The sequence below is a fragment of the Oreochromis aureus genome, linkage group 20 (assembly GCF_013358895.1).
Source record: "Oreochromis aureus strain Israel breed Guangdong linkage group 20, ZZ_aureus, whole genome shotgun sequence".
NCBI classification, from domain to species: domain Eukaryota; kingdom Metazoa; phylum Chordata; class Actinopteri; order Cichliformes; family Cichlidae; genus Oreochromis; species Oreochromis aureus.
The window spans coordinates 13,878,298-13,906,169 of record NC_052961.1 but is presented as its reverse complement, the minus strand read 5'-3'; the positions used below and the strand labels follow the sequence as shown (position 1 = coordinate 13,906,169).

Below are 27,872 nucleotides of genomic sequence, written 5' to 3'. Positions count from 1 at the left end.
AGGGGCTTTTCCTCCCTGTCCACTTTTTTATGTGCATAGACGGCTCCGGTGCTTTCATTGATGGTAAACACGTCCGGCACACCTTCACCACTTACAAGGAACCTAAAGGCTTTCCCTTAATCTTGTCATTATACATCTAGTCAAGATACAATAAGGATGTTAGTTTTTGAATATTAGATTTGTCCATAGTGACCTGTCATATCATTTATTAGTATCAGTAATTTATTTCATATCATTTCCTTACCTGTGAAATCTCTATGGGGTACTGTGCGTCCTTTTCTTCTTCTAATTCAATTGTAGATAAGACCCATCTTCTTTTGGAACGCACCAGGAGATCCTGATAAGGCCAAAATATGGACCAAACTTTACAACAGCTTTATTTTCTACAGAAAGTTATTTTTTTTTTCACGAGTTTAAAGACAAAATAAAAACAACATTTACCTGTTTAGAATTTCTGTCGTGGTTGCTACCATAAGAATCTGCCATGGCTTCAAAGGCAACCTATATCCAACAGAAAAATATAATGGCAAGAGTCATATTTGGTATCATGAAGATGGTTTAAAAACTATTTCAACTTCAATAAAACTCCTATATAATTGATAGATGCTGCTTTACTTCTAAATTCAATTAAATTTTATTTGTATAGCGCCAATTCAACAGCTGTTGCCTCAAGGCGCTTCATATTACAATAATAAAAAGAAACCCCCAACAATCAAAACAATTAAAAATGACATTTTAGTAAGCAGTAAGCAAATGAGCAAGAAGTTACACTCCACAGAAGCAGCTCTCCTTAAAGTAACAAATGACCTTTTGATGGCCACGGACAGGGGTGATTGCAAGGTCCACTGGACCTTAGCGCAGCCTTTGATACTGTTGATCATCAGATCTTAATCCATTGCTTAAATCATATGGTAGCGATATCTGGATCTGTCCTTAAATGATTCACCTTATTTCTGGAGGATAGATCACTTTTGGTTTCAGTAGGAAACTTTAGGTCAGATGGAGGTGAATTTTCATGCGGTGTTCCACAAGGATCAGTTTTAAGACCCTTGTTATTTTAATTATATGTTCTGCCATTAGGCATGGGATGCCAAACAATTTTCTGCAGCTGAATGCAGACAAGACTGAGTGTTTAATTCTTGCTCAAGACAGTAAGGCTGTTAACCCACAGTCATAAATTCACTCATATCACTTGAAAAAGCATTTTAATGAATGTCCTTGATAACGGTAAATGAAATGACACGTGGCAGATTGTTTTGGAAAGTGATGTGGTGATTAAAGCCAGTAAAATGAATAGAAGTGGCACTAGCACCACCAACAAAATAAGTATGCTGCTGCAGTCCAGAGCTATCCAAGCAGTATGTAAAGTCCCATGTGAGACCAGTTGATATTATCCATATGTATATCAAGATATCCAGCAATTCTTCGCTTAGTATGGGTACAACGGCTGAGTTGTGGGCAATTAATTCAGTTGAGCTGATCAATACAAATATTGATATTATTGATACCAATGCTGGTACTGGTATTGGATCAATAGCTTGTCTGTCATTACAGTTCACACTCTGCTATCCCTCATCGCTCTCCCCATGCACTGTATTAAACTGTTTGTTTACGCTACAAATAAACCTCTGTCAAATTATACACCTGGAATTTCAATAGAACCTCTGTTATTTGGATGATTCAAAAAAATGTATTAAAAAAATTTCACAGCGAGAGCCGCTTTTAGTGTTGGATTAGTTCTGTCAAAATAAAGTGCTTTTTTGTTTTGTGAACAAATTTATAAAATGTTATATTAATATTGGATGACTAAATTCATTTGTCTGGTGTTTGCCAAAATTTCAACTTGTGTAACAAACAGCAAATGTTTCTAGTCGCATCTTATTTATGAGCATTAGATATAAAGTGCCAGCAAATCTCAAAGGCCTGCATTTCTGAAGATACGTTGGTGTAAAAGAACCTATGAAATTGACAGCTTACACATCTGGAAAGCCACCAGCAGTGCTGAAAGTTATATACAGGTTGTAGGCAAGGGAAAGCCTTGCTTATTTCTGCATAGTGCATCAATTACAACAGCATGGCTTTGTAGTAGAAGAGTTGAACAGGTCTATCTGCAGTCCAAACCATTTATCAATTAAAAACATTTAGAACATTATGAAAAGTTATAAATCAAAACTGGAAACTGAGTGAGACTTTTAGTCAATGCATTACATTTTCTTTTTGCGGATATAAACTATAACTATGTAGTGAAGTTATCATTATGCTTATTTTCATCATATATAAAAACTCTCATCTCAAAGATGCCAGCATCTGAAAAAGGACAGACCAGTGACCTTCAGATGACTAGAAGACTGCTTCACTTCACTTTGCTTTTAACATATGAATTTTTCGTATTTATTCTGTGTTGGAACGTTCATAGTTCACAATATGTAACACACTGCATAGAATAAGTTCTGCTGGTTTTTTTCATCTGTTTACCTTCATCTTTGCATAAAGCTGTTCTATGCGGTTTGATGCAACCTTAAAATGTATTAGATGTAATACAAAAATATTACTGAAAAACTATCAACCACTCAATTTATGTTATGTTAGAATGTTATGCCTACCAACAGAAACAGGGTAATAATCCTCATCTTGCTCCACACTCCTTGATATGCTGTGTCAAAGTGCTCTGAGCATCAGAGACAGCTTGACTGGGAGAGTAAAGACCTGCCCACAAATGCTGCATAGTAGATTAGATTGGCTGACTTTCCAGTTTACAAAGGCCTGTATTTTCATGCAAGCAATTTGTCCAATAATTTTTGCACATACACTTTGTGTAAGATAAGACCAGTTTAAAATTAAAAGTGAAGTGAGAGTGAATGAGTGACTCTGTACAGCCATCTTTTCAGCATGGTTGCAGAACATCATCAAGCTTGATTTGGTGACTTGGGCAAAGATAAGATGAACCACAAAATTACAGCTACATCACAGCATAATAACCACCGCAGACAAAATTTCTGCAATATCTTGAAAGTTTCTGTTTGACCAGAACCCAGGAATAGAAGGGAGATTATGATCAAGCAACCAGAAAGCGTGTGGATGTCACTACAGCACAAATCAAGAGACCAGATGGCGTGTGTGTGTCTGTGTGATCACAATCATACATGTATCTTTTGCTCTTGTGATCAACACGGACTGTGTCAGTAAAACTGTCATGGTCTGGGTCTTTTAACCCAGCATTTTGAGTTGTGGACATTTATGTTATTAAGTATTTTGAATCTAAGTTATTAGTTCAAGTTCTTGGTTACAGTTTTGAATTTTTTACTGTATTTTTATTTTTTGCAGATATTCACACTTCGCTTCTATACCCTCAGGCTATCCTTAGTTTTAGCTTTGCTATCTAGTTCGGTTCTTGAATTTCAGTTTGTTCTGCCTCATTTTAAGTCTCTGTCTCTGTGTTATTATTTTCATGTTTCAGTTAATTCCTGTTTTTTTTTTGGAAGTCTATGTCTTTTGTGCCTGATATTCAATTTTACTAACTTTTAATTTTGTTTTACTGCCATTAGTGCTCAAAAAAATTAAAGAAACATTGACAACACCTCTCAATACATGAAAAAAAAAAACATGCTAGACGTCTCTACTGATATGGGCTGGAAAATGAAATCAAGCCATATCATTTAATGGAAATGAAAATGATCAACCTACAGAGGGCTGAATTCAAAGACACCCCCAAATTTAAAGTGAACAAATGATGCACCCCGCTAGTCCTTTTTGCTATAATTTTGCTAGTAACATTCTTGTTTTGGGGTGTTTCTCATTGTTGCCCCTTAAGTGAACTTATTGTTAATTTAATTGATTAATTAACACCATAACAACCCCTTCTGCTATTTATCTGACCAGATCAATATCCTGTTTGATGATGCTTTTGCCACAGTCAAAAGGAAATTAAGCATATATTTTAACTTCCTAAAATCATCATTTGTTTTCAACTCATAAGTATTAGGCTTTGCTATATTTTCTAATCTTTTGCTGAGTAAAAGCAGTAGTGGTATAATTAACTAAATATTTTAACATCAAAATACTGAACAAAGATGAAAAATTAAAGGAGATGCTGGTTTGTTTCAGACTGTTTACCAGAGTTTAAATAGTTTTAATGTTTGTTACAAACAGAGATAAACAGCTTCCACACAGACAGCCTTTTTTTAACCAGACAGCTTTGGTTAAACCCAGTTTTGTTTTGTGGGCACCATCCCTGTTATCAGTATGTCAGCTGCATTTCAGTGAATTTGCGTCAGTACTGATATACTGGTATATCAGTCTTTTTTTCAGTTTTCTCAATCTTCTCTTCTTCAGTTAACACTAGTAATGGATTGTTGATGCTTTTTTTAATTGATTCAAATGTTTTACTTTACTGTTACTGTCCACACAAATGTGGAGAAAGGGCATAATCCTATTTAATAACAATTTAAACTCAGCGGAGAAGCTGAAAGAGTCCTACCTGTTGCTCTTAAGGTTTAATGCTCTTAATAAAAGTACAGTAACAGAGGCTTATACAGTTAGTGACTGTGAATTTTTAGTGAGCATTCAAGTACAACTGAAATTTTTTGGTCAGGGTAAATTAACTCATCTGCATGGAAAATTGTCTAAAGTGAATGGACACCAGCTTTTTTTCTGATAGCTAGCTTTTTTCTCCCAACTTCTTCAGGTCAGTCGGTCTCCATGCCGCCTACTTGAAATCTCACTGCTCACCTGTAATTTTCCTTGTAGATGCCTTCATGCAATTGTGCTCATGTCTTTGTCATTTTCTTGCTACTAGTTGCATTTGTCAATCATTTCGATTGTACACAGGGTCGTCTACGATCCCGTCACGATACCAATCCTGGAAGCTCTCCTCTATAATAAAAGGAGTCGGGGTTCCTGCATTGCATTGCGTATGGCTGTTTCCTATCTTCCTTTCTGCAAATTGTTGCTGTCAGTAATTCCAATCCAGCATATAGCCTATAGTGCAATTACAGGAGCATGTTTCAGTTTTTACATGTGCAAGCCTTTACCTTACCTACCTTCCATGCTGCTGCATCAGCAACAGCATGCAAATCTCTCCTGGGCTTGTTGATACTATTTTCAACTTTTTATTACATTGTGGCCCAATAAGTTAAAAGTTGTTTGTTATGTCTATCAATAAATGTAAATATATTCGTAACATTTCAGGTATCATTCCACATTTTAAAAACTTATTCTGCTTCCCAGTCTTTGTATAACAAAACTCCCTTCTATGGACAACACAATACATTTATGTGTGTGTGAGTACATGTGCACAAAATGCATAATATCTCACAAATATTTTAAAAAATTTTAAAAATCTCTGTTTTCATTGTCCACGTGTAAATGCAGAAACTGAGTTTTCGAAAAATCTGTTTCTGTTGATATGTGAACTAAAATAAGCTGTAATACACAACCTTCACCTGCAGGTGCCAATATTAACTCACAAATGAGGGATTGTGAGTTGTTGAGAAGTACGCTAACATACTCTAAGTGGATGAGGGTTTATATGTTGAGAGCAAAATCTTTCTCTTTTTAGAAACGTCAGCCACCATAAGAGTTACTGTAAGTCTGTACAGGACACTGCTGAGTTGGAGTGCCTTCAGTTATAAATCTAAACAGATTGCCTGTTGAGCTGTGCAACTTGAAGAATATACTGAGAACCTCAGATTTCATAGAAAAACTACACCATCAGTCATATCTTATTTCTCTTCTCCTTACATAGTCTGCACTGTTTTCAATGACATTAGTGGTTTAACTGGAACAGCCTCTTGCAGCTGAAGTGTGATGTAACTGAATGTTTGAAGGCTCTTACTGAGAAAGGGAGAGTATGGTCCTGCAATGATGCTAAGTGCCTCTTAACTCCATCTCACATGTACGAAGTGTAAATGTGTGCATTTAAACAAGTATTTTAGGTAACGTGTGTATTTTTAATGACCTTTTCATTCTGTACATGACAACAGAAACCTCTGTGTTTCTGAAGGTAAAAATGCCTGCCACTGAAGCTTTAATTTTACTGCTAAAAGGAATATTCAACTTAGGCAAAAAGCTAAGTTAAGTTGCCAGAACTCCTGAAAAGTCAACAATATTCTGTCCTTGCAACCGGTTTCCATTTTCAAAGCTACTGTAAGTAGATATCGCACACTATGAACTTTTCCAATAAAAGCAGGGCATAACTTTTTTTAGTTTATTGAAGCTTCACATAACTAATTATCCTCTTTTTGTTTTTTAATAATATGTTTACATCAGTATTTAAGTTTTCCCATTTATTATACAGTACAAATGTTTATAAATGAATGTAGAAGAAAATGCCGTCACTCCACACTTGACAAATTTGAATTACTTGGGTTGAACTACATTTTATCAAACTTAAAATGTCACACTAACAGAAACAGATAAAACATACTCATGGACAAATAGTTTCCAAAGCAACGATGTAAAAGAATAATGTCCCAGCAGACAAATTAGTCACACCTTGCATTTTGCCATGCCTGACTGCACTTCCTTAATGCCAGAAGGTGGTACTGTGGTTGAAAAAACAATATTTTGTTTTCTTTACTGGAAGCAGAACACACATCTGTCACAAGGTGAGTTAACTCAGAAATCTATTGACTAATGTTACCTTGATATTTTGACTTTTGTCAGCTTTTTCACCCTGTGAGAACATGATAGAGTCAGTCATGTTTTTTTTTTCTTATGGTTTTCTTATTAGAGTTCACTTCCAAAGCAAAACTGTGTTATTTTTGTAAATAATAAAAAAGTATGCTAAACAAGGATGACTGAAATTGGAGGCTTTTATATTTGGTACACTCCTCAGTGTTATGTAAAAAGACTATACTCATCCTGATCCAGATATCCTGATGACCCCCCTCATAAGCAGTTGGTACAGGCCACAGTGCTCTAGCCCACTATCAACCCCTTCAAGCCACACACACACACACACACGCCACCCTACAACACAACTGAGCTTGTCTGACAGAATGAGCAAGACTGTGTGTGTGCGTGTGAGACACCGAGAGGCAGCCAAGATGAAAGTGTGAAGCAGTGAGAGGGAAAACCTAGAAAAAACAGCAAAGGCGATCAGAAAGGGAGGGGAGAGGAAGAGTCAGCGAGCACAGCAGGAAAGGCAGAGCAGAAGAAAAGACAGAAAAGAGCAAAGGGAGATAATGTGAATGTTACATCTTTAATAACCAAATGTACCAAAGCCAGGAGATGTAATGGCTAGATGACCACCCTCTACAAACACACCAGCATCCTGTCCTGGAGCCTTGACAGGAGAGGACTAGACAAATTCAACACCTTCAAAGCTCTTCAACCAGTCCCACACCACCGAACCATGTCGTCTGCTGGGTCAACTAACCTCAACAAACGCCAGGCATGTAAGTAAATGAGTTAACAGAAATGTAGTTAGAAAAACAAAGCCATAAACAGACCAGTGCATAACTTTATGATCCACACTGGAAATTACTCTGCAGAGTAATTTAGTATTGTAGCTCTTTTTCAATTTACGAGGGTAGTTTAACAAATTGCTTTCAAGAGCACATTTCAGAATATTCCAGGCAATGAAAGTCTTAATATACAACTGCACTGAGGTTTCTAATTTCCTCCTAGTGGAACATGACTCACAACCCAACATCCAGAGCCTCAAAATATATTTTACATCTCCTTCATATGACATCTTTCATTTAGCATCATTAAGCTCTTTTATAAGATAGCAAAACAACATGCACTCTACTTTGTAGGTAGACAGTAGGTATGACATGCATGTTATGTTAACTTTATTTAAAGACTGTTACTGAAATCTGGTAATAAATTATTACCCATGATTCATTTATCAGTTTATATGATGATTCCTTTCTGTTAAATGAGCTGGACAGAAGTACAACATGAGTAACGCTGATGTTGTTTAATCACAGTAAAAGGATAAGAACTAGTTCTTAGATTCCGACAAAGCTTAAGAGGTTCTTCTTATAGAAACAGGAAAGATCTGCTGACACTGATTTACTTTCTGGGAAAACACAGTCAGATTTATAATTGAACCAGTGTAATGTTAAAGTGTCCACAGAGTAATGTGCTATATTAATGTGCTCTTTAAAAAGGTCTTTGTCTGTGGGGTTGTGTATGGGCAGTACTGTACACAGGAAGATTAATAAAAATGTATGTCTGATAAAAGCACTGTTTAGACTGGCCTAAAAATGGCATGGCTGGAGGTCATCTTTGTTTTCAGCTGTGAGTGAAGTGCTTTAATGGTTTTGGGAATGGGAACAGCCTGGGAACAGAAAATTTGATCAGACATATAGAGAGTGGGTGGTCAGGGGAGGTTTACATATAATCTCACCACAGGAATTTGAGATGAGAGAGAACTAATAAAGCATTAAGAAGCATTAAAAAGTGTTAAGTAGGCTTCAAGATAAATGGGTGGAGAAGATAAAAGAGTGATGCCACATATGTGTTTAACTGTAGATTAATGTACTGTCAAGTATTCTTTAATCTAGGCTTCAGGCTGTGTCTCTTGTAGTACAACATAGGCTAGTATAATGGTGGTGCTGGGTGTTATAGTAAGAGGTGGAACTGCATACTGTAAATGACCATTCTTGATTTACTACCTGCCACATGGCTGTGTGTTTAATGGATATGTGAGTGTGGGCAGCGAAAGGAGTGGGGAAGCACATCGGGGGAGGTGGCTGTTGTGGTGCAGTGACCTCACTCATAAATGATTTATGCTTGATGGACTACTGTTGCTACAAACCCAGGAGAAAGGAGTGGTTGGCTCAGTAAATACTAGTAGTAATTTCTAAAAATTATGAAGCTGCATACTGCTGTTAGATGGGGGTCTCCGGTGGGGAATTAGGAGATGGAGGAGGGTTTAAGATGGATGGGCTGTCACATGTTATTGGTCATGCAGTGTGACTGCCGTACCAGCTCTCTCACGCACAAGCCCCCAATCTCTATTCACTGAAAATGGAAAGATGATCATGGGATTTCTTTCCACTTGCCACAAGGGGATTACATGTTACACCATGTGACTCTCCAGTTCAATAGGAACATTTGTTTCCAGCGCCTAGTGCAGTGTCAGAGAACTCTTGATATACAGCTGCACCGTTACAATAACACAGATTCATATATTGAAAGATGAATGTTGTTATCACAGAAAGACATTTATATCCAATAAGAAAAGCCAAGCATTGCAGATTATCAGAAGCAGAACAGCTGAAGAGGACACTGCATCATACCCCGGTGATCAGAGGATCAAAAGGAAGAAAAGAAAATCGTGTGCTTCAGCTTAATTGTCACCTCTGGCCCTGGAATTCATATATATCCCCAAGCTCAGAAACTCACACATCACCAATACCTTTTCAGTTCACTGCAGAAGGGATCAACATCAATGCATGCATAGAAATGTTTCAAAGAAAAAGAATGTGGAATGTGGATGTATAAGAAGAAGGAAAACTTTCAATATTAATGCAAACTCTAGTATTTCTATGCAATGTCAGATAACAAAAGCATCAAACATGCATGGTGGCACTGCATCTTTGTATTTGTCAGAAAGTGGTGTAGCTGAGTTAAGCAGACCTAAAAAGCTCTTTATCCTCAAATCACTGACACTACAGTTACTTTAAACCAGGGATAATACACAGCAGATTCAGGCTGCAGAACCACAATCAGCTTTCTTTGAAAAACTTTCTTTCATTCTCTTTTTCTGGCTGCACACATTAACATGCACTGCAAACAAACCATTGAACCAAGTCCTCGTGCAGTAGGAGTCCAGTGTAGGGTGTGCAGATGAGGATGGTACAAGTATTATGTAACAGTAAGATCTAAGTATATATGATGTGGGTTGAGATCAAGAAAGGATTTCTGGAGGGGTCAGGGTAGGGGATGGGAACACGTCACGTAAGAGATCACAAGCATCATGGGATTCCATCCATCCATCTATTCATCCACCCATTTTCTTCCACTTATCTGTGGCCGAGTCGCAGGGGCAGCAGCCTAAGCAGAAAAATCAAAACCTCCCTCTCCCTTGCCTCCTCCAGCTTGTCCAGGGAACACCAAGGCGTTTCAGGCCAGCCGAGAGACATAATCTCTCCAGCATGTCCTTGGTCTGCCAGCAGTATTCCTGGAGACTACTTAAATAAATTACAAGGAAGCTTGCAAGATAGTTTAGGCTGTGTTTTGTCTTATATACTGCATTTATATTGAAATGGTTTAATTTAATAGTTTGCACGTAGTTCAATAAATTGCTATTTCCATTTTCCTAGCAAAATATAAAGAAGCATTGGTTGCACAGCACAAAATCAAAAGCACCGGAGCAAAAGTGCAACCAAAGCATTACGTAATGTGTTTTTCTGGTTTGATGTGAAATTCAAAAGATACCATAGCTAGTTTATTAGCATACCACCTACTTACTTCTAATTGGGAGTCAATTTCTAATTAATGGATCTTATTATACAGCACTAAGGATAACAGCACATTTACAGCTCCAGGATAATCATCTGCAGAATGAGTTTGAGATGGAAGGTTGTTTTTGCACACAGCAGTTATACATAAGTATTTCTTCTGGTTCAATCAGTGACTGTAACTATATCACTGTGTTTTAACACACAGTAACACTTGCAATAAATATGGTAAATCAATTTAAAACCCACATATTTGTAGCCTTGTATTTTTCCTTTCATTTACTCTCTGGATTTTATTTTCTTCTGTATTGCTAATAAGCTACCTGTCCTGAGGCCTGCATTTCCCTAACAAAGTAAAACTCACACATCATCTGCTTTCTCTTTGTGGACCCACCTTTAGTAAGCACTTTCTATGTGACCTGTATTTTGCTGCATACATTTATATAAGAGTAGTAGAGTGTGAACAGAAATGGATGTGTTCCACCATTTACGACTATTTAATCAGTCTTGAAAATTGTGTGGCGTTTATCTATAGGGCTCTCTTTCCTGCTTAACTCTGGTCTTTAATTTAATTTACACACAGTACTTGCAATGTCAGGTCAAAAGAGATTTTATAATTAGCTGCAATGCTTATTCAACCCCCAATTCCAAATAAAAACAGAAAATGATTTGCAAATCTCACAACCCCACTTTTGTCACAACAGAATATAGAAAACACATCTATGCTTAAACTGAGAAAGTTTACTATTTCAAGAAAAAGAAAGTAAATCACTTTGAATTTAATTGCAGCAAAATGTCTCACAGAATTTGTGACAGGGCCATGTTTACCACCATGCAGCATCTGCTACTTTAATCTACTGTCTTGCTAAAATATGCAAGGCCCTCCCTGAAAAAGACATTGTCTGGATGCGAGGACATGTTGCTCTAAAACCTGTATATGCCCTGATGTTGTTGTTCTAGATATGCAAGGTGGTAATTCCATAGGTACTTCTGCACTATCACACCATCACAGATGATGGTATTATCATTACAACATCTAATTTATATCTATAAAACCTGGATGATGCATGATATAGTATGATGTCATTATGCTGACTAGAAAACAACAGGTTAGGTCCTCTTCATTAGTTTAACATAGGAGTCCCTGGAATTTACTATATATTTGTATAATGTATACATGTGTATACAATGTGTGTTTGTATCATCTGTCTGCATGTCTACAAGTCAGTCTACTCTTTAGTTTGTCTTTTGTTCACTGGTTTTTCAAGAAAAACATATCTTGATCTCAGTGACAACCTGTTTAAATAAGGGATTTAATAACAATAATAATCCCTGTCAAAAGCACAGGATTTCCCTCTAGAAGCGATGAACTCTGTCTACATCTCACACATAGCCTGGTAGTAATGCAACCTTAGCCAATTTGCATGGATACCTCCTACACGTCTTCCACAGCAGTGTGGCAGGAAACTCAAAGGTTATCTGAATGAGTCAGTTTTTTACATATATGTTTCTCTCCCACGTCAGGGCAGACAGATGGGGACATGCGGCTGAGACTGTGTGTGGGTTGGACATGTCCGTTGGTCAACTCAACTTGAGTAATGCAATATGATTTTTAGATAAACAGACAAAGAGGAAGAAGGCAAGAGAGCCACAGAGATACAGAGGGAGAGAGAGAAAGAGACTTCCATATGGCCAAGGGGTAAAACTAAACTTTATGTAAGCTGTTCAGTTTAATCATTGTCAAGTTTCATCATTCCTAAGTAAGTAAGTAAGTACTTAATTTGTATCAATAATGTCACTGTTGCCAAATGATTCCTCTAAAATATTTATGGACACTGGCAGGTGGCAAGATGGTGGCAGGGTGATTTTAGTAGTTTGGATGTTTCACATTATTTACTCAAATATCATATCAAGTTTCATACTATTCCTCCTGCAATTCACTGTTGATTTGAACAACTTTGTTTTGGAGTGTAGTCTAGTAAAGGCATGTCATCTGAAGCTTTAGCAACTCTATATGAAAAACAGATGTAATCACTGCAGTATTCTCTGCATTTTGAAGGCCTTCACTTTAGCTTTATGTGTGTCAACATATTCATTTTTTGGACTTAGAAGAGAGGATGAAGTGCTAAATCATCAGCTAAGGCCCCAGTCACACAGTCCTTGACTTGACTGGTCGGCAACCCCGTCAACAACTAGTTGCAATTGAAAAATGTGTATTTGCCATCTAGTTGGCCATTGGCTGCAGACAGTTGGTGGTAGTCACTAGGTGAAAGTGCAATTGCTTTGGTCGTTTGCATGGAAGACGCAGGCTAACCTGCAAGCACACACCAGCTGCCCGCCGAGTAGGAGTGATACTGCAAACAGTGTGACACAAACCCAAAATGGAGACTGTCTCACTTCAAAGTAAAAGCATCTTTTAAAACATAATGTCTGCAGCAGTGAGACCCAACTTCTACTTTAAAAGTCAACATTTTTTCAAGCTTTACTGACATTCAGCCAATAGTAGTGTTTGCAAAGAAGTTAGCATTTTTTTCCAAACTAAATGGGTGATCACAGCAATCTAATAGTGACCAAATTACTTACAAGAAAGCCCTGTCTGTGACCCACTTCACCTAACAACTGCCAGCAAAATCCACCAACCACTTTGTGCTTTGGTTAACATATACACATGTTAATTACATCTCTGACATTGGCCGTATTAACATGAAAGTCATTCTTCAAGTGAGTTTCAAGTGTTTGTTTTTTTAAATCTTTGAACAGTTGAGTTTGTCAGATGGTTTGAGTATATTTGTATTTTTAAGCTATTGTATTATTGACATGATCATTTATTACACTTATGGTTTGGCACTGGTTTGTGCTTAAAAACACACTACACTTTTTTCCATTGACTGTCTTCCCACCAACTGCTTAAAAGGGGCAGCCAAAGGGACAGAACTTCCTTCACAGACAAATTGAATGACAGAATATTGGGTTATCACTTGTGGATGACAGTGGACACACAATCTTCCAGGGAAGAAAAAAAGTACCCGACAGACTAACAAGGTCTCTAGAGAGAGAGAAAAATTTAAGGAGGAGCCAGGGTGACACAAATGGGCTGTTGTCTTTAGTTTTCAAACAGGAGAACATTAATGCTCAGTGCAGAAAAGTAAATACTTCTCTTTATGTGCTGACATCAAAAGCATGTTGAGTTCACTGAGTGACAGAATACAAATTAAATAGCATGAATGCATAAGCACTCGGTCATGTGAGCATGCTGACACGTTCAGATTTACACATACATGCCCTTACACATATCCTCAAAACAATGATGACATGACTCAAAGTGTCAGCTAAGGGTGCCTGGGGGGAAAGAGGCCCTGTGTTTGCTGAGGAAGATGTAGCACAATTACACAATCACAGCCTGTTGACCCAGTAGAGGACAATGCACGTGGCAGAACTGAGGACAAATGCTCTCTTATTTTTCATAATAATAATTGGAAAAATAGCTCCATTTCCCTAAAATCTTCAGCAGACTTCATTGAACCGATTCACCAACTATATGTAAGTCTGACTGTGAACACTAGAGGTCAGACCAGCATCATCATTTCTTTGCATTAGGTAAAGTTACATAAGAACTGAGTGAAACAAACATGGAAAGAGGGTATTAAAGAAAGAAGAATAGCAAAGAATAAAGTGTGGAAAAGCAACTATACAAGTACGACAATTTCTCATTTAAGATACTCTCCATTTCAGTGAGTTTCACTGTTAGTACAAAGTAGTGTAACGTTAAGAAGTGAAGGGGAACTTAAAGTGTAATAATGATTTCATATACAGTGGCTTGCAAAAGTATTCGGCCCCCTTGAACTTTTCCACATTTTGTCACATTACAGCCACAAACATGAATCAATTTTATTGGAATTCCACGTGAAAGACCAATACAAAGTGGTGTACACGTGAGGAGTGGAATGAAAATCATACATGATTCCAAACATTTTTACAAATAAATAACTGCAAAGTGGGGTGTGCGTAATTATTCAGCCCCCTGAGTCAATACTTTGTAGAACCACCTTTTGCTGCAATTACAGCTGCCAGTCTTTTAGGGTATGTCTCTACCAGCTTTGCACATCTAGAGACTGAAATCCTTGCCCATTCTTCTTTGCAAAACAGCTCCAGCTCAGTCAGATTAGATGGACAGCGTTTGTGAACAGCAGTTTTCAGATCTTGCCACAGATTCTCGATTGATTTAGATCTGGACTTTGACTGGGCCATTCTAACACATGGATAGGTTTTGTTTTAAACCATTCCATTGTTGCCCTGGCTTTATGTTTAGGGTCGTTGTCCTGCTGGAAGGTGAACCTCCGCCCCAGTCTCAAGTCTTTTGCAGACTCCAAGAGGTTTTCTTCCAAGATTGCCCTGTATTTGGCTCCATCCTCTTCCCATCAACTCTGACCAGCTTCCCTGTCCCTGCTGAAGAGAAGCACCCCAGAGCATGATGCTGCCACCACCATATTTGACAGTGGGGCTGGTGTGTTCAGAGTGATGTGCAGTGTTAGTTTTCCGCCACACATAGCGTTTTGCATTTTGGCCAAAAGTTCCATTTTGGTCTCATCTGACCAGAGCACCTTCTTCCACATGTTTGCTGTGTCCCCCACATGGCTTGTGGCAAACTGCAAATGGGACTTCTTATGGTTTTCTGTTAACAATGGCTTTCTTCTTGCCACTCTTCCATAAAGGCCAACTTTGTGCAGTGCACGACTAATAGTTGTCCTATGGACAGATTCCCCCACCTGAGCTGTAGATCTCTGCAGCTCGTCCAGAGTCACCATGGGCCTCTTGGCTGCATTTCTGATCAGCGCTCGCTTGTTCGGCCTGTGAGTTTAGGTGGACGGCCTTGTCTTGGTAGGTTTACAGTTGTGCCATACTCCTTCCATTTCTGAATGATCGCTTGAACAGTGCTCCGTGGGATGTTCAAGGCTTGGGAAATCTTTTGTAGCCTAAGCCTGCTTTAAATTTCTCAATAACTTTATCCCTGACCTGTCTGGTGTGTTCTTTGGACTTCATGGTGTTTTTGCTCCCAATATTCTCTTAGACAACCTCTGAGGCCATCACAGAGCAGTTGTGGAGCTGTTTTGCAAAGAAGAATGGGCAAGGATTTCAGTCTCTAGATGTGCAAAGCTGGTAGAGACATACCCTAAAAGACTGGCAGTTGTAATTGCAGCAAAAGGTGGTTCTACAAAGTATTGACTCAGGGGCTGAATAATTACGCACACCCCACTTTTCAGTTATTTATTTGTAAAAATGTTTGGAATCATGTATGATTTTCGTTCTACTTCTCACGTGTACACCACTTTGTATTGGTCTTTCACGGAATTCCAATAAAATTGATTCATTTTGTGGCTGTAATGTGACAAAATGTGGAAAAGTTCAAGGGGGCCGAATACTTTTGCAAGCCACTGTAGCTGCAAGAAAACATTGGTAAATTAACTGCTACGTATAGTATTTTTCTACTTCATCTGAGTATTCAAAGCACCTTCTCCTACAAGCCTCATTCACCCACTCATACAGCACTTTCATTTTATGCCTTCAAACACTTTGTCAAAGACTCAAACACACACACACACACACACACACACACACACACTACAATGTATGTATGCAAAACAACTTTCAGTAGCTTGTCCTAGGATACTAAAAAAAAGACTGAAGGTGCTAGGGATTGAACAACACGCTTCGGAATAGTAAACGATCCATTCTTTTTACTTACTCACTAAACATATCAGACACAAAATTTTGAGGCTAACACAATTTTGAGTGCTGTTAGAGACACATTTTGAAGCTGTGTTTGTTGTCCTGCATCTTTCCATATTAACGAACAGATACAGAATTTTGTTACTAGTCAGCACTTGACATGATAGTTAGGTGTGAACTACACCGCAACACCAATGACTTTCACACAGCCTTAAAAGACAATGTGAAAGTTGCTGACAAAACTAAAAAAGGTACGCTGAATCAATCCACAGTCATACAAATTGAATTTAAGAAGATGAAACTTATTATACTTATTATACTGCATTACATAGAGTGCTGAGTGGTGACAAATACGGGAAACGACCAACGTAAAATATCTTGGTAAGCTGTCTGACAAGGTGTCTGCAATAGATGTGTCACGCCCGGTGTGGCAGGCGTGTGGAGGTTATAGAGAGGACCCAAAAGGCGGCAGCTCTGGTGCAGGTGAGTCTTTATTAACAGTAAGGTGAATGAACAGAAATGGCGAGTGACACAAACAGGTAAACCTAAACTGGGAAAACTAATAAAGCAAACCGGAAACGGAAATGCAGGGAGGTCCGAGGAAACACGAATGGGGAGACGAGGGACATCGAGGGAAACAACACAGACGAACCAGCAACGAGGACGAGTGAACACACACAATAAATACACACCAGTAATCAGGGGATGGGAAACAGGAGGGAACACACCTGGGAGACATAACAGCTGACGAGGTGGGGGAACGTAAACAGGACACACTGACATAAGACAGACTGTCACAATAAAACAGGAACTACACATACAAGGACACACACGGGCCGAACAGAGAAAACACAAAACAGAAAAAGAACAGAACAAAAATCACACTAAATAGAAAAACACAAAACGCTGGGTCAAACGGACCCAGGATCATGACAAGATGTCCAACTGGGACAAGATGTGATGAAATTTAAGCAAAAGCAAATAATGTGCATGCTTTTCATACTCAAATCAGCTTGTAAATCCTGGGATTTTTTCCCCTGAGAGACCAATTCCACTAGAATAGAAATTATTTCATTTCTTTCATTAAGGATATAATAAACACCTTAAAAACATTTGCACTAATTTGTAAGGACCCAAACCACAGCATAACAGAGCTTTGGTTTCCTTCTCTGTAGCAGTTAAACATTTAGAAACATTCAGCGTTTTACTTTTACTTTATCATGAGTTATGTATTCAAAGTTATGTTGTCAACATCTGTTGACACTTGTTTTTCTTTGCATGACAGTTGCGCAGTTATTATTTACCAGTAAAAGAAACGTATTATTATTTACCAGTCTGACCGGCAAGCTACACTCACATTTCTGGAATTCATTTGGCATATGTCGTCTGTTTCATGGTATGGGTTGGAATTGAAGAGAACAAAAAAACAAAAACAAGAAAAGAAACCTTTGTTGTCCCTTTATTTCTTTATTGATTTTACGAGGCGACCATTAGAAAAATTCCTCTACACAATAGATTTTCTTGCTTAGTTTTTAATCCTGTATCGCAGCTCAGGTATATAAGGTATGAGGTATATATAACACACCTCAACTACCAAGGATAGGGTGGCTCCATGCTGCTAAAGATGCAGACAATGAAATAGAATGTGAGGTGATGTGATCCTTTGACCTTTCACCTGTTCGTCAACTTTGATGAAAATTGCTGTTTTAACATAACTCCATGTAAAAGCCGAACAGAATGAATCAAAATATGAGGTTATAAGGATTATTTTAGGTTGATTTATGAAACTACTCCACTACTACTGATCGCTTATGTCGTTATGCAACAGATTATGTTGCATTCATAAGAACTGCCCTTCTAGAGCCTTTATGTATCAGGAAAAGAAACCTACATTTTGTGCCCTAGAAAAGACACACGTGTTCCTAGTTATTAGTATAACACAGTGCTACATTGTAAGGAATGTAAAGCCAGTGCTTTAATGTGCTTTCTTGTCTTTTTCTCTTTGCTTGATCAGCTGAGACAGACAAGACTCAGAGGCTGTTAAACAATGACTCTGCTCAACACCTAAAACTAAGAGAGAGACAGCGCTTTTTTGAAGAGGTCTACCAGCATGACATGGACAATTACTTACCTACTGCCCAGCTGCAGATTGACCACAGGAAACGTGAGTGACACTATCTATATCATATATATAAATATAGATACACACAAGCACACACGCATATAATTTTACACATACACACACACACATATATATATACATATATATATATAGCATGTGAGTTATATCCTGTTCATGCAGCCCCCATGGGTAGTATCTCTTCGATGGAGGTGAATGTGGACACTCTTGAGCAGATGGACCTGATGGATGTATCGGATCATGAAGCCCTTGATGTGTTCCTGAACTCAGGCTCAGAAGCAGATGAGGGAGCTCCGGCGTCTCCACTACCAGGTGCACCGTTTGCCTCCCGGGCACAATTAATCTGCTGCCACTATACTATTCAAAAGACATTTTGTATATAGATTTCCCATGCAGACATTTTTTAAGCACACCACTTACTCTGGCCCTTTCAAGATCTGTGTACATTTGTTGATGACTTTTTTAACAATTCTTTCTTAAAAAACGTTGTTTTCAAAATAGGACATTGTGTTACGAAAATGTTTTTGTTTTGTTTTTATTTTTGGTCAAACAATGACACAGTGCTGTGCTGAAATAGTGTCTTGATTCATATATTCTAATATTTAGGTGTACTGACATTTTTGGTTACTTCTCTGGACAAAACTTGCTTGAATAACACTGCAGGGCAGTTCGGGTCAAAAGTTAAAGGCTTTATATGACATTGAGGGGCATTTGGGTGAACCTGATCAAACCCTGTTCAGACTTTAAACATGGTGACAGGTACCAACATATTCTAACAGACTTTAATTGCAGAGGGTGAGGAAGACGATGAAGACGATGAAGATGCCGAGGTTGTCTACAGGGAGTGTGCATCCCTGAAACGACAAAATGAGCCGTTCCGTAGCTCGCAGTCTCGCATTTCGTCTACATCGTCCGCTTCCAGTGATAGCAGCGCGAGTGGCGTGGACACACCTGTGATCCAGTCGGATGATGAAGAAGTCCATGCGGACACTCTGCTGCTGACCTCTGTGCCCCAAACTAGGGATGAAGAATCAGACGATGAAGAAGCTGAGGAAAGATACCATCCGACTAATCATGATAACGCCTAAATTTGAATCACTTAGGAGCAAAAATCTCTCTCTGTGTGTGTCTCTCTCTTTCTGTAATTGAATTTCCTCCACATGGATGCAAACCCCAGCATGGCTGGCCCAGCGGAAAAGTTCTGTTTTTTGAAAGTGTACTTGTCCAGAATCTTCCTTTGCAATTTAGTGTACACCCTTTTTAATTTTCCAAATAACTGTGGGATACTTAATGAATTAATTACTAACTGAAATTCCTAGAGGCTGTGTCACTAATGCGCTTCTATGCAAATTTCAATATGGGACATTCCATGTTCATGCAGTAACTTGTTTTGGTTAAGAGGAAATGGCTCAAAGGTGAAGCTACACAAATCTTACTGCCGGAGGGAACTTTCCCTCCTCCCCATTTTTGAAGCTACAGGTTCCAGGCAGCCGTGTGAGGAACAAAACTGAATTGAAATTGTATTTGCTGAGTAAACCAATCTTTATAAATGGCTTGCATACATGAAAAGGGAAATTCAAGAGAACTGTAGTAACAATATAAAGCCTTCTTATGTTTCACACTGAAACGTAAAAATTCTGGGCACCTTGGATCATCTTTTTCTTCTTTATTGGCAATTATAGTGCAACAGATACTATTCCCACCATGCAAGTTATCAGACTTCTCTATGAACACCTTCCTTAAGGTGTGGGTCATTTCAAAGGGGTGTGACTATGAAACCTAAATAACCTGTGCTGGAAAGACTTTTATGAAAATCAAAAGCTGCATAATACAGCTCAATTCTTAACTTTACACTTCCAGAAGGGTGCATTTATACTTAACTTTATGTCTGCTATGTATATGTGTACACATTTAAGCAAGGTTAAAACAACACGTCGCTCTCTTCAGTTCTTCCTCTCGAGAAAGAGAAAGTAATTCTGAGTGTGAGAGAGTCTAGAAAGGAGAAAGTCTTTATCCAGCACAGAAAGATAAAAGTTAAAGTTAAAACAAGTAAGTAAAAACATTTTTATAAGTGAAGCTCCACTTTTAACCTTGAGACCTCAGTGATCGAAGTAAAAGAAGAAAAGTTAGAGTGAGCTGTTTAGCCCATTATCTGTGACTTCTTTGTCCTAAGTGTGAGAATGCCTTTGTGCAAGTGTTCAATCTGCCAGCATCTGGCTTGAAGGGTAATGTGCCTATACAGAGTTCAAAGTGGAAAATACACAATAAAAGACAGGGCACTCTCCTCGTTGTGATGAAAAGATCAAAAGAAGAATATTACAAATGAGTCACCAAAGCGAGTCCCAGTGAATACCCTCCTCCTTCTGCCAAAACCTATATTTCTTTAAGAGTTTTTAAATTATTGCTTTATGCATGTGGGAACTACAGAATCATGAATGGAAATATTATATTTACAAATGCATGGTTATTTGTTCTTGTGGCAACTTCATATGTTTTCAGTACTACTAGTGTTGCATTATTGAACTATGCAGGTGGCACCTGTTCTCAATTTGACATGTTTTTTGGACGTTGCATATTTATAGCTAGAAGGAGAGGCAGTGACTCAGGTGAAAGCGGTTTGTGCGTGAATGCTCAGTGCTTAATGTGCGTCTACGCAGATGCCAAACGTTTCGTGCATTCCCCAGCTCGGCCCTATGACTACTTTCAAAACAACCTTTATATAGTGTTGCTATGATGTGTGCATCTTATTGCAAAATGAAAATAAAAATAATAAAGAAAGAAATAAAGAAAGAAAGTACAGGAAAAAACAGTTGGAAGTATTTTCATTTGCTTCAGATTTTGTGGATTTTGGTTCGTTGTTGTTTCTGATGTTCCAGCATTGTATAATAAATAGGCTGCAAGAGAAGTAACCTCACTACATGTAAAAAATGTCAATGGCAACTCACAAGGATATATTGTTCCATAATGTACTGGCTGCTTTAGTGCCCAGCAGCTAGCTTTCTAGTTCAACCAGTTTGACAAATTTGTTTTGGATCGCCTTTCCTAGAAGCGACTGCTATCTGTGGCTTCTTTGTTTTGCCCATTATCATGACAAGCAGCGTTTTTGCTGAATTGCTTAAAAGCAACACACTATAACATGTAGCTTTAAACCACATAGCTTGTGGGAATCACAGTCAATCCTGCACTATTAACCATATTCTGACTACTTTTGTCGACTTCATCCATTGCTTATTGTTTTCTTTTTAATGCCTTGTGGGTTTTAAGTAGACTAAAAATAGCACTGCTGTGGTGGGCCTTCAATGCACCACCAACCTAAATGACATATTTTAATGTATAAGAATAAAACACCCTCTACCCACTACATTGCTAGTCAGGTTCTGACTTCTTATACTGGCAATAATAATATAATATAATAAGCTCATTCCAGCCCATTTTCAAACAGCTTTTACAGCTATCACACACTTTTAGGGAAAATTCTTAACTCCTGCCCAAAGTTTAAGGGGCCACACTTTCTAAGCAGGGCAAATTGCTCCTAGTTTGAGTTTCACAAATGGGAGTGGAGAGTTCTGTGGGTGATCCAATAACAAAGACACAGCCAAAAATGAATAGACCAAATTTGGCGAGAGTAACATGCTAACAAAATGAATGCATAAAAGCACGTTTGAGGGATGTATTTCTGCCAAAAGAAATACAGACAAATCATATATATAAGAAGATGCTGAAGGTAAATCAATTTTTTTGATACAAAGGATAACTATTCTTTTTAAAAGCTGCTGGGGACTGCTGTCCTCTGTGTAAATCATCTGGATCTTCTCTTGATAAACTAAGAGAGGAGCTGCGTTATTACAAACTATTCCACGGTATAAACCTTAAATTGTTTGTAATAGCTGACTTTTATGTTATCTTGAAGAAAATATAACATTTACCATTAATTCTCAGCCTATCCATATGTTAATGAAGATATCACTACTGTGCCACGTGCATGTTTTTTCTACAGGCTGTGTGAGACTATGTGAGACTGAGGGGATTCCCCTCCTTTCTCTTACACTGTTCAGTTCAGGTAGGTTCTGGTCTGCTTCACCGGGACTCTACTTACTGAACAGCAGGGATATACTAGGCTTGGCTCTGGATATGCAGGGTGAGGACTCAGTGAAGAGTTACACGGCAGAGCCAAATTATTGGCACTGCAGTCATAGCTTGCCAGTTACGCACTTGTTCAGATAACATCTCCTCCTCCCATTCCAAATAAATAAACACTTACAGGAGCATCTAACAAACCACATAAGGTACAAAGTAAGACACGCTTCTTTGTGGTAAAATGTCTGCTGCAAACCTTAGTCAACCCCTATTTGTGTGTGCTTCATTTACAAATCCTCCTTCTGAAATTTTGAGCTCTAAAATGGAATCTCCCACAAATGCATATATAATAAATCCAGCTGCAAATATACCTGTTTCCACACCTTTCATTCACTAAACTGACACTGACTAACACTTAAAACGTTTTTGTGTGTTTATATTTGTTATTTGTGCATTGTCTTGTGTAACTATTTTCTAATTGTATTTTATTTCAGACCAGGTTTTTTTCATACAGTATCAACCTGCTGTAGAGGCAGGTGGCGTTATTTTTGTGCCACTATTCTGAGCGCAAGTAAAAAAAAAATTGAGCGCATGTAAAAAAAAGTTTGCAGGTGCAAGTGTTGCATTTTGAGGAGAAATTTATTTTGAGCGAAGAAAAGCTAAATTTGAGTGAATAAAATTCATTGCTGTGTGCAAAAAATGTATTTCAGTGTTTGCTATTATCCATACACACACACAAGAGCAGCCCCTCTCGCTCAGTTTTTGCATTTGCGCTTGCTCGCAATGTGTTGCTTGCGCTCTCAACATAGTCGTTGTTTGAAGCTTTGTAAGATCTTGAAAGATGCAGGAATAAGTAGTAGGATTTAAGAGTGTAATAATGGACTGAAACAGAAGATGACAGCAATGCAATACAAGGATGCCAGCTGCCGCTACTTGTCAAAGAAGAAGAAGAAGCAGTCTCCCGTATCGTAGCTGTGTCCAAATTCAGGGGCTGCATCCTTCGGAGACGGCATTTGTTGGCCAATTACGTTACAGCGAAGCAACAAAGGCTGTCTAAATTTGAAGACTCCTCCAAATGCGGCCAACAAATGCGTCCTTCATTTCCCCAGATTTGAAGGACGGGTTGGGTGTATCCATCGTGGCCCAACCTATCCCAGAATTCATAGCGCGGCCCAGCCAATTTCATGTTCCAACAATGGCAGCAGCTACTGAGTTTTAATATTACTCTTTCTGGGTCACAAAATAAACTTTTAAGATATTTTCAGACGAGAATATAGCTGTGTAAACGTCAAATATCTGCTCGATTTATCAAGACGTCACATATTTGCAAACGTGCTCAGATGATTTCGGAGACGTCTGTTATCCACCAGCTCGATAGCTAGCGAGAACACTCCCGCGGTATTTTGCTACTTCAGTTAAACAGGATATATAAGTCACTTAGATAACTTAAAAATTTTATTGTTTGACTTTTTTCAGTGTTTTATTTGTTCCTGAGTAAATCAGTTTGGCTGACATTAAAGTTATAGTTTTCACACAGCTGAATAAACATCAAACAGAAAACTGATTAAACAGAAGTGTGAGATGGTAGAGAATTTGTACGCCATCTTTGCGTGACAAACATAAAAGCCTTGAGGTTACGTGTGTCTAAAGATATAGGGAGGAGCTCATTTCTGTGCCAAGAGTTTTATGTTTTATGTTCTGACTCTGCAGTGGGAAACATTTTGAAAAATCACCTAACCAGATCTCTGTGTGACAAGGTGCTACATCTAGTGATTGGCAAAAGTCATGCAGATTTTTGAAAATGATTGTGACCAATTCCTTCGCACTCTTGGATGCTTTGTTCATGTTTTGAGGTTTTGGAAAAACCAAACTATGAGCAACTTCTTCCATGGATCAACAGTGTTAGGCGTCAGTTACTCTGCTGCAATCAATAGGCAAATTCAAACACTAGCTGGATGCCAAGAAAAATATCAATAACACTACCTTTTCACTGAAAATGGAGTCTTCATTGGAACTGGTTAGGCTATTGAGAAAGCTTTTCCCACATCTCGCATTTTTTTGGTTTGTTTTTTGCTTGTTTGCTTTATTGTTCTCTTAATATCTCAACTTAAATGTATATATAGTGTTTACAGAACCTATATGTGTGTTTCAGAGAGAGAAAGCATGAGAGGCTATCAGTGAGCAGAATATTTTTCCAGAATATATCCTTGTCTTTGCATAGACAAAGGCTGTTTGTATATAATTTATGTACAAAGGTCTACAGCAGAATTTCTCACAATTCAGCTCATTTTGACAGCTTTATGGCACGCCACCCAAAAAGCCCTCAGGAGGTTGGTATGTCATTTACATAACTTTATAAAAAATAACTTCAAAATACAGAGCAAAGACACACCGACATAAAAACTAAATGTCCATAACATTAAATGGTCTAAATGTTATCATAAAAGTTAAATACATATATACACCTAAACTATGTGGTTCTTGTTTAACACATTAACACTAATTCACACTCGAGCAAAGGTTTTGGGCTGCAGTTTTATTTGTTTATTTTATTTGTTACTTAAGTAAACATTATTGTTACATTCCACCTATGGTCATTTTCCAGCTTTGATATAATGGTATGGGTATTGTTAGAAAGATAGTACTTACTACACTATAACTTTTTTGGAGAGGTTTGGCACTGTGCTCCCACAAATACAGACACACATATACAGACGCTGGAGGCAACTACTGTAAGCCTGCAGATAACGCCACAAGAATCTGTCAGCTAACCAGCCAACACTCTTCATAGAGCCAGAATTCATCTTGTCTGGTTCAACAACCCAGGAAGCACGCTGTGATTGTGTGGAACATAGTGGAGGCTGCAAGGAAGCAGATGAAAATAAGCAAATTACTTTCCCACATGTTTAAGCTTGTTGAACAGGTCGTTTTACAGATGACTACATCTGGTTTCTTCTGGGAAGGTTTACACATTCACATACTGTTAAAAAGATGAGATGTCAACTTTTGAAAAAGGTTTCATTTCAGATTTGGGGCTTGCTGTCCTCAGTGTGACGCTATCATCACTATTCCTGTTATCAAACTTTCTGTTGAAAAAAGAACAAATATAGGGATAAATATGTAAGAATAGGTGTTTACAGTTGAAACTCACAGCACTGAACAACACTTCAATGACAGTGTTAATTTACTAAGAAAACTCAATTATTGTTGTCTAAAAAGTGCTATGTTTCTCCAAAGCAGCGCCAGATTGAAGCTAAACAAGGTCAACCAGGAACTAGAAACAAACAATGGCAACCTTGCTAACTCTATTTGATCAGCATAAAATATCATGCCAAGTCACTAGAACTGGACCACAATGGAGCGATAGAAAAGATACTCTACTTCTGGTCGTTTTTTTCATGTATATATTGTCATTTATACACTTTATCACTGTATTTTTTGTTCTACAGACAAGTTAAAATTATAGTTATAATTTTCTGAAATTATACTCCAGTATACTGACTATCTGTATCAAGTTTGAAACTTTCTAGTATCATAACAATCCTACTCCAAACAGTAGTAGGAGGCCCAAACAGCCACTGATTTATGCAGCTCCTTTCTTTTATTGGCACTGGGACAGGCCTTGCTAGTGTCAAACCCTACAGATACTTTCATTCTTGCATTCCATCCACAGAAATAGAGCCTCCCCTCCCATAACGGTGTGCTGAAACAGGTTATAAAGAGCTGGAACACCAACAGTGTGGTGTTTTTTTTCCCAGCCTGTCCTGCCTTACAGATTGTCATACTGTAACGTAATAACTGAAATAACAGATAAAACAAACATCTTAACAAGAGGAGCCTATAGAGAATTTATAGAGCTAATGATGGAAAAGAAAAATTTGTTTGGCACAACTAGCGCATTCAGATTAGAGCAGGGCGACCAAAAATATTTATCAGGATATACATTTGAAAATTTGCGATAATGATATAACTGACGATATAACTGACACTAGACAAAATACTTTACAACTCCACAACTTTATTAGTGCAAAAAAAAAAAAAAAATCAATGTATTTTCACTCAAACAAGCAGCTTTTTAAGTGCATTAAAGTTATATAAAAATGTATCAGTGCAAATGCAAATTCCTTGCTGACAGTTTAACCAAAAGGCATTTCCAGTGGAAATTGGCCAACATATCCTCAGCATAACCATGTATAATATCCACAAAACTTAAAAAGAGGTTATACACACACAATACGGTAATATTATGTTGAAGCACAGTACGTATCACTCCGCGAAGCTCCTGCCTACGATAGCCGTAATGCTCCGACAATCCATCAAGCGGTGCGGGTTCGTAGCTTAGCAAAGTCGTACTAATACATTTGACAGATTTTCGAGCGTCGTGTACCACATAAAATCGTTTTGAGGTCAGTAAACACAACCAGAATTCATACATAAGGCACACGGGATTATAAGGGGCACTGTCGATTTTCAGAAAAATCAAAGGATTGATTTTAAGTGTGCTGTATTTTCCAAAAAACATGGTAATAACGACAGCCCGATAGCATGCGCTACCAATGCTCTACTGTGTATCTGACGGACGAAAGCTAAACCAGTTCCACACCACTGAAGTTGCAGCATTTTTACAAACCAATTCTGGTTCATCCGTTTCATTCAACGATCTGCTTTTGCCCTTCTCATTCTCCATTGCCACCATGCTTTTTCCGCCATGTGTGTATGAAAACAAAGGCACTACTCAAGCGCATTTTACACATATTCTATCACGATATTTCATTTTATTATTGTTGCACAACATTATACCGGTATTACCGTGAACGGTATCATATGGCCCAGCCCTAATTCAGATCATAACTCTGATTGTAAAAGGTGCCAGACCTTTACCTCCGTAGATTTAATAGATTAGTTCGCTTGTGTTCGCCTGTTAAAGAATTTAATTTTCTTTCTTTAGCAGCCACGCGTCATTTAGTAGAGACATCAGTCTATCAATGTACTCCTTTAGACTTGGTTGTTTCACTTTTTTACTGAGTTTTAAAGTTTACAATTTGAACCTTCTTTGTGTTGCTTAGGAAGGCTCCAGGATATGAGTTGCACTTGCCCATTTTGTGTACTTTTAAAATATAGTTTTTTAAAAACAAAGAAACAAAAAACCTGAAAGCCTTTTTTTATATGTGGGATGTCGCGGTCAAGTTACACTAGGGCCCATTAAACGTTATTTTTTTCCTGATTTAGCTTCTATATCCCTTTAATTTATACAACACAAGTACAAGTACAAGTACCTTTAATTTAAAGTACAAGTACACAGAGTTATTCAATTTCAATTCAATTCAACTTTGTATACATATACATATATAGGGAGACAGGACAAAACATAACCCAAGGGAGAGAGAAAACAGTATTAAAGAATATAGTAAGATTCATATATCAGTTTAATAAAGTAGTAATTTGATTATGTGTTAAAGTAGTGAATCACCATCCAAATTTATATTTTTAGATGTGCCTCGCCTCCTTAAATA

The 27,872-nt window shown here is 38.0% G+C and overlaps 1 protein-coding gene across 1 annotated transcript; it reads left to right on the top strand.

Moving 5' to 3' along the window:
* Positions 1–6,975: 6,975 nt before the first annotated feature.
* LOC116331089 (dysbindin-A-like) lies at positions 6,976–21,064 on the top strand. The gene is made up of 4 exons (XM_031753638.2): positions 6,976–7,397; positions 18,157–18,306; positions 18,445–18,594; positions 19,075–21,064. Exons 1-4 carry the CDS (start codon positions 7,244–7,246, stop codon positions 19,368–19,370), a joined length of 750 nt encoding a protein of 249 aa, XP_031609498.2. The 5' UTR covers positions 6,976–7,243; the 3' UTR covers positions 19,371–21,064.
* Positions 21,065–27,872: the final 6,808 nt, after the last annotated feature.

Excerpts from the sequence above, each read along its gene's own strand:
- LOC116331089 (XM_031753638.2), top strand. The coding sequence starts at position 7,244 with ATGACCACCCTCTACAAACACACCAGCATCCTGTCCTGGAGCCTTGAC. Across the intron at positions 7,398-18,156 it reads CCTCAACAAACGCCAGGCAT|CTGAGACAGACAAGACTCAG; the intron begins GTAAGTAAATGA and ends TTGCTTGATCAG. Across the intron at positions 18,595-19,074 it reads TCCGGCGTCTCCACTACCAG|AGGGTGAGGAAGACGATGAA; the intron begins GTGCACCGTTTG and ends CTTTAATTGCAG.